This window comes from Lolium perenne, chromosome 6, assembly GCF_019359855.2.
Source record: "Lolium perenne isolate Kyuss_39 chromosome 6, Kyuss_2.0, whole genome shotgun sequence".
Taxonomy (NCBI): domain Eukaryota; kingdom Viridiplantae; phylum Streptophyta; class Magnoliopsida; order Poales; family Poaceae; genus Lolium; species Lolium perenne.
The window spans coordinates 172,154,361-172,162,145 of NC_067249.2; the positions used below are offsets into that span (position 1 = coordinate 172,154,361).

The 7,785-nt window shown below is 45.2% G+C and overlaps 1 protein-coding gene across 1 annotated transcript; it reads right to left on the bottom strand.

Moving 5' to 3' along the window:
- Positions 1-395: 395 nt before the first annotated feature.
- Positions 396-4,888, bottom strand: LOC127306930 (probable ascorbate-specific transmembrane electron transporter 1). The gene is made up of 4 exons (XM_051337631.2): positions 4,619-4,888; positions 1,904-1,952; positions 1,630-1,832; positions 396-992 (listed from the first exon to the last, which is right to left on the bottom strand). The coding sequence occupies exons 1-4, from the start codon at positions 4,760-4,762 to the stop codon at positions 684-686; spliced, it is 705 nt and encodes a 234-aa protein (XP_051193591.1). The 5' UTR covers positions 4,763-4,888; the 3' UTR covers positions 396-683.
- Between the last annotated feature and the right edge of the window lie 2,897 nt (positions 4,889-7,785).

Genomic DNA, 7,785 nt, shown 5'->3' on the forward strand with positions numbered 1-7,785 from the left:
AAGTCTCCAAAAATTCTGAAATACTACATCCAATTACATACTTATGTCCAATATGTATGACCAAATTTGCATCAAAATATTTTTCATTTGATCTGCACGAAAAATACAAATGTTGAAAGGAAAGATGAGTTTTTTTTTTCAGAACAAGGAAAGATAAGTTCTTTTTTTTTGTCTTTCCAAAGCCACGATTTTATTGTTTTTGTGTAGCCTACAATACAACATATTATCTAGCAAAATATTGCAGATATGTAGATAGCATGTATATGCATCAACATCATCTATTTTGGATTTTTTGAAACTTCAAAATACCTTTTTCCGCCAAAAAAAATTGAATTCCATGATCAGGAACCAAAAACACCCCTCCACTCTCCGAAAATACTGGTAAGACAACCATATAAACAATAACTTCTCAAACAGAAGTTCGTAAAAGAGCTGCTCACATAGAAGTTTCAGTTATCACACAATGTAGTTCGTAAAACAGCTACTTACATAGGAATTCCAGTTATCACATAATGCATGGAAGACCAATGCGTACTCGTATGTATTTGTATATACAAGGAAGATGCACAGCATTTTCTACCCATATCATCCCTTTTTTAAATCAAAGAGATCTTGGTATCTCAGCACTATGCTGACACCATACTTTCTGAATTTCTGTACATGCAATACTTCACACAAGCGTACTAGTTTTCTGGGATTGGAGCGTAACCCTGTGGTTCTTCAAGGCGAGCTGGAGCAATAGCAGCTACCACAACAGAAGCACCAAATAGAACAACAACCAATGCTGTGAAGTTCACCAGAAATGCCTCTGGCCCGTATTTGTCGAGGCCTGAGCTTTGGAGGAAGGTGAGCTTCTCCAGAAACCCAAGTTCTGCCGTAGCCAAGGCTAAAATATAAACAAAGATCCCAAGTAATATGTGCCAAGGAAGAGCACCCCTCCTCACATTTGGCGCAGCCCCAGGGAGAAAGAAGGCTAGAAATCCAAATATCCACTGATACATAAGGGAAATTAAGAGCACAGTGTAAACACTCAATTAGAACATTATGTCTAATTCTTTGGTAGATTTCAACTATAATGCAACTTCCTAGTTCAGAAATTGTGGTATGCATAAGCTCTAAACTAACCCATTTTTCTGCCATTGTATTAGTAATAACATAAAAACAAGCAAGAAGTTTATGGGTCACTGATAACACATTTTAAACGGATGTCAAGTAGCCCAAACTATTCAGAAATGGCATGCTACAGCATATGTTTAGTTGATTAAAATTTGGGATTTGTTAGTTCTCAGCTAGCTGAGAACTAACTTCGTGCTTAGTCAAGTCCTACAGCATTAGATTTGCATCGTGATTCATGTTAGTCATGAGTTGCAACATGAATTGCAACAAATTTGATGACATCATCTAACTGAGAACGACAGTCGACTGAGAAATAGTCACTCCCTTAAAATTTACATTGTCTTCCCTATGCATACTTAGAATAATCTGATATTCGTACTTTATTAAATGCTTAAAGTATAGTTTATCTGTTCTATTTTGAGTCAGATGTTTTAGCCAATTCATAATAACTACAATCATTTGCAGTCACATGCCGAATAGAATTGCAATGTTATGGAAGTCTTACGGTCTTACCTGAATACCGTATAGAGAAATTGTTCCAATTCCAAGCCAAGAGTGCAGACTATAAAGGTTGGCAATCCCACTTTCATTGTGAAATTTGAAAGCACAGTATATCCCAACCACACCGAGCACAAGCGCAATGGCATGGAGAATTAGATGGATCAACTTAGTTGTATCATGGTTCCATGTAGGAAGAACCTTGTATACCATTATAGCTGCCAAAAAGAACAAAGTCTTACGAAACCAAAATCACGAGCCAGATACGTTGAGGAATTTTCAGCATTACCTTCGCTGCCAAGAATAATATAGCCAATCAACATAAGGACAGGATGAACCTGTAATATCCAACATTAGAAAATATTCTCAAAATTGCTAAATGTAAATCAATTCATTATCCTAAATTGTTAGAAACAGCAAGGAACACAAATAACTGTGAAGCTGCACCTGTCATGGAGGGAGTCTTTGGAAATCCATGTCAGGAGTTAGGGATAACAAAAGAGAAGGGGTTATGGGTTTAAAAGTACCATGTGCCTTGAAATACATCTCCATCAACAATAAACTCAGCGACCTAGAGATTTTTTAAACTAAAACAGACATACAGTATGGCAGACACAAACACTCCGATTATATATTTAAAGATTTTTTCGATAAATAATTATACATTTAAAGTGCATTAGAGAGCAGTTAGCTAGTGATCCTAACAGAAACGTGTAGACATTTAGAATACAAGAGCTTCTAGCCCCATTTGGAAAGTCGGTGTCATTTTTTACATATATTTACAAGCATTATCTTTTTGTGCAAAATTGATGAGCATCAGCGCAGCCCTTAATCACGTTTCAAATTATTTTGATGCATTTGTCAACGCAGGCCAAGAAAATAAAGACATCATTCAGTACCACAGCGAACAGCTCAAGCCTATGGATAGTTCCAAGCGCCACGTTTATCAATGAGATATTAATCAGTAGCATTTAGGAATTGGGACGTTATGATCAAATCTACATTTAGGAATTGGGAAGTGAGCCTAGCTCAACTGGTTGGGGAAGTGGATGTACAAACCCTGAGTTCAAATCCTTACGGGTGCGAATTTAGGTTCCTGTTTATACTTGAGGCCCAGGTTGATCCTGGTACTCATGCAATTTATCTTGAGGACTATGCTTTAATCTTAACCAAGATTAAAAATCTTAGTACTCACGCCAAATGGCTGTGTGCATCCCTGGTTGGTGCAGAGGCCGGGAAGTTAAATTCTCCCCATTTTTTTTTAGACGGTCATGTACTTCGAATGGAATAGCTAGCTCGTCCTAAACCCATCTAACCTAGCCGCCGCCTCCTCCTCTCCCGCCCCTCCCGGGCGGCGGCGGAGGATCTACCCGCCCCGCTCCGAGCAGCCGCCCCCGGATCGCCACACCTCAGCCGCCGCTGCTGCCGGCCTTGGCCTTGGCCCCGGCTTCGGCCCCGGCCCGGCCACAGCCCCGGCCCCGGCCTCGGCCACGGCGGCGGTGGCGGCGCCCCTTCCGTCGGACGACGAGGGGGAGGAGAGGGTTTCCACGGTGGCGTTCCATGGGAGGTGATGAAGCGCCGGTGGAGGAAGCCGGGCAGCACGGCTATTTGGCCGGGGCTTGATGCTCTCCGTCGGTAGCCATGGAGGATTCAGTGGAGCGGTGGCGGCCTCCGCCCCCTGACGGTTCAGCGGTGGTACGCATGATCCGCGCCGCCGTCTTCTTCCCTGGTGATCCGGCAGGAGGGACTGGCGGCGTGGGGGCTGCTGGTCTTGCTTTGTTTTTGGTGGCGGTCCTCGGATTTCTCGCAAGCGAAGATGAAGATCTACCGGAGGTCAGTTTGCTTTGATCTGGCTGGAGAGATGAGTTCCGGAAAGCTCCGCTGGCGAATGGAACAATGCATATTTTGCCTGCAGTTTGCTGGATCGGGTGGTATTCGGTCGCGCGCACCCATGTTTTTATTCCGACCGTTTGGTTCCGGAGGGAGCGCCGCGAAGCTATATTCTGTGTTTGACATCTGGTGACTTTTTAGTCCATGGTGAAGTCAGAAGAAGGAATATCATGAAGGTCGGATTGGTGGACTGACTAAAGGAGGTTCGAGTCAACGTGATGCTGAGGGATATTCTTGGCGTTCCAGGCTTGCAGCAGTGGTATGCATGTGGGGGCGGCAGCACAGGGGAAGTTCGGAGTCTTACCTCTCAGGGTGAAAACCCAAGGTCTGGCCTTAACTGGTTGTGCCTGGCAATGTTCTTGTTGGAGGCATTTTTTTGAGAGTGGAGACTATATTCAGGGAGAAATCCTAAGACCTTTGGTCGGGCGACGACGGCGCTGGTGCACTGTTTCCTTCTTGGAGGCGTCGCTTTTGAAGAGTCTGGTGTTGTCACGGTGGTGGTTGTATTGTTGTTGCTAGGTCTAGAAGGCTGTAGCGAGACTTTTATTTCTTAGTTTTCTTTTCTCTTTTTTGGCTGTGTGCATCCGTACTGCCATTAGGGTGGGGCGTTGTTGCAGAGGCTGGATGTAATTGGTATCTTTTGATATTAATATATTCCCTTTATCAAAAAAAAAAATGATCAAATCAACATGCTCTGCGAGCTTATCATCAAGCTTAAGGGAACGATTCGTATTAATTAGTTGTGTGGTCAAACAGATTGGCTTGAAAATTTCTTGACTATCGATATACAAAGCAAAGATAAATTTTTCTTATCATAAGTTCATAACTAAGTAACTAACTAAATGGTTCATATGACTAGGATTAGGCATCATTTAATCTTCATGGAACCGATATTAGAAATTAGCACACCGACGGTCAAATCTTCTGGCTTCCTTCCTTGCCATGAAGCTAGGCTACCTGCCCCCACTTCCCACAAGATGCGATTTCACCAGTTCTTTTCCATTTTAGGGAACACAAAACAGAACGGCGGAATCCAAAATTGGCCGCCTCCCTTCCCTTCCGATCCAGGAGGTCAGACGAACCAGAGAAGGAGGGGACAGGTAGTGGTACTCACGTTGAAGATGAGGTTCTTGTTGGTGGCCTCGAGGGCGAGGCCGCCGCGGAAGTGGACGCACCAGAACAGCACCATGGCGGCGGCCGCCACGGCCAGCGCGTGCGCCACGTACGTGAACGGCGCCGCCCTCACGCCCAGCCCCATCGCCTCCGGGCCTTCCCCTTCCCTCCCCCTCGATTCTTCTCCTCCTCTTCCTCTTCCCTGTGCGGCGGGCGGTGTCCGCTCTCGCTGCTTGCTGGTTTGCCGACGGACTGAGTGAGTGGAGACAATGCCGGAGCGTGGCGTCCCCGCACCTCTCATAAATCCCTTTTTTTATTCGTGTGTTTTTTCGTTCTTTTTGCTTCAAAAGGATATTATTTCTCCATTTAAAAATCAAACCAAGATAAGGGCGTAACACGCCTGATTCTTCGATGAAGAACAGGCGTACGTCGCACATCAAAGTCGACAGTCTTTCTCAATCAGTGCACGTACCCAAGACCGAAGACCCTACATAAACCCACAAACTAAATCACACGTACTTTCTCCGTTCAAAGTGTGGGCAATCTATAAAAAATTGTGAAACCTGTTTTAAAATGGAGGTAGTAGAAAATAAAGATAGCACCAGCCACATCTCGACGGCAATGTCGAAAAGTTTGTGGAACGGTGTGATCTTCGAGGATTTCGTCTGGCTGTGAGGATCTTCGGATCATCACTGGTAGAAAAAGAGGCTTTCGTCCAGCCCCATTAGTCGCGAAACTGTAGGAACCGCGACTAATGAAGTCTTTAGTCGCGGTTCGGCAGGAGAACCGCGACCAAAGGCCTGGGCCCAGGGCGTTCGGTGGCCAGCTGGTGCACGTGAGGGCCAACCGCGACTAAAGGTGCCCAAAGGCCTTTAGTCGTGGTTGGCCAGGCCAACCGCGACTAAAGCTCCTCCCCTATATATACCAGTTCAGCACACTCACTTAGCCATTTGGTGCCACTTCTCTTCACAAACTTCACAAGGGGGTGTTAGGTTTGCTTTTGGCTCCTCTTATGCACACAAAGTGTTTGATGAAATGCCCCAAGAGCATGAAACAAACATGATATGAAGTGTCGGAGCCACACTTGAGCTTCCTCATTTATTTTTTCCTCCTCGATCGCGGTTAGCAAGTTGAACCTTTCATATGTGTCATTGATAAAATATGCATGTGTGTAGTTTATTGTTTAATTTCTATTGTTTATTGTTAGTTAATTTAACAAATGCATGATGGTTAATTATATATTTTATATTATAATAATGCAGATGAATCGGCAATGGATGTACGGTAACCGACTCTCCGGCGAGTTCACTACGGGTTTGAAAGATTTTCTCGTAGTGGCTAATGCGAACAAGCAGAAGGGTTTTGTTATCTGTCCATGTGTTGACTGTAAGAATCAGAAGGGTTACTCTTCCTCAAGAGAAGTTCACATGCACCTGCTTCGTCACGGTTTCATGCCAAGCTATAATTGTTGGACCAAGCATGGAGAAAGAGGGGTTATAATGGAAGAAGATGAAGAAGGGGATGATTTCATCGATGAAATCTATCTTGCTCATTTCGGTGATACTTTCATGGAGGATGCTGAAGGTGAAGGGGAAGGTGAAGGGGAAGGTGAAGGTGAAGAAGAGGCACGTGATGAGCCCGTTGATGATCTTGGTCGGACCATTGCTGATGCACGGAGACGCTGAAACCGAAAAGGAGAGGGAGAATTTGGATCGCATGTTAGAGGATCACGAAAGTCGATGTACCCGGATGCGATGATGGTCTGAAAAAGCTGGGCTGCACACTGGATTTGCTGAAATGGAAGGCACGAGCAGGTGTAGCTGACTCGGCATTTGAAAACTTGCTTTGAAAATGTTGAAGAATATGTTTCCAAAGAATAACGAGTTGCCCGCCGCATGCGTACGAAGCAAAGAAGGTTGTCTGCCCTCTAGGTTTAGAGGTTCTGAAGATACATGCATGCATCAACGACTGCATCCTCTACCGCGGTGAATACGAGAATTTGAATGAATGCCCGGTATGCACTTCATTGCGTTATAAGATCAGAGGCGATGACCCTGGTGACGATGTTGAGGGCGAGAAACCCAGGAAGAGGGTTCCCGCCAAGGTGATGTGGTATGCTCCTATAATACCACGGTTGAAACGTCTGTTCAGGAACAAAGAGCATGCCAAGTTGTTGCGATGGCACAAAGAGGACCGTAAGTCGGACGGGGAGTTGAGACACCCCGCAGATGGAACGCAATGGAGAAAGATCGACAGAGAGTTCAAAGATTTTGCAACCGACGCAAGGAACATAAGATTTGGTCTAAGTACAGATGGCATGAATCCTTTTGGCGAGCAGAGCTCCAGCCATAGCACCTGGCCCGTGACTCTATGCATCTACAACCTTCCCCCTTGGTTGTGCATGAAGCGGAAGTTCATTATGATGCCAGTGCTCATCCAAGGTCCGAAGCAACCCGGCAACGACATCGATGTGTACCTAAGGCCATTAGTTGATGAACTTTTACAGCTGTGGGGCAGACCTGGTGTCCGTGTGTGGGATGAGCACAAAGAAGAGGAATTTGACCTACGAGCGTTGCTTTTCGTAACCATCAACGATTGGCCTGCTCTTAGTAACCTTTCGGGACTGTCAAATAAGGGATACAATGCATGCACGCACTGCTTACATGAGACTGAAAGTATACATTTGCCAAATTGTAAGAAGAACGTGTGCCTTGGGCATCGTCGATTTCTTCCGAAAATTCATCCAGTAAGAAAGAAAGGCAAGCATTACAACGGCAAGGCAGATCACCGGCCGAAGCCTGCGGAACACACTGGTGCTGAGGTATTTGATATGGTCAAGGATTTGAAAGTCATCTTTGGAAAGGGTCCTGGCGGACAATCAGTTCCGAAGGGAGCTGATGGGCACGCAGCCATGTGGAAGAAGAAATCTATATTCTGGGAGCTAGAATATTGGAAAGTCCTAGATGTCCGCTCTGCAATCGACGTGATGCACGTTACGAAGAATATTTGCGTGAACCTCCTAAGCTTCTTGGGCGTGTATGGGAAGACAAATGATACAAAGGAAGCACGGCAGGACCAGCAACGTTTGAAAGACCCTGATGACCGGCATCCGGAATGGTTTCAAGATCGTGCCAGCTACGCTCTGACCAAAGAAGAGAAGGTCACCTT

Coding starts and splice junctions, on each gene's coding strand:
- LOC127306930 (XM_051337631.2), bottom strand. CDS start 4,762: ATGGGGCTGGGCGTGAGGGCGGCGCCGTTCACGTACGTGGCGCACGCG. Junction 1,953..4,618: donor ACAAGAACCTCATCTTCAAC/GTGAGTACCACT, acceptor TGGATATTACAG/GTTCATCCTGTCCTTATGTT. Junction 1,833..1,903: donor TATTATTCTTGGCAGCGAAG/GTAATGCTGAAA, acceptor TCTTTTTGGCAG/CTATAATGGTATACAAGGTT.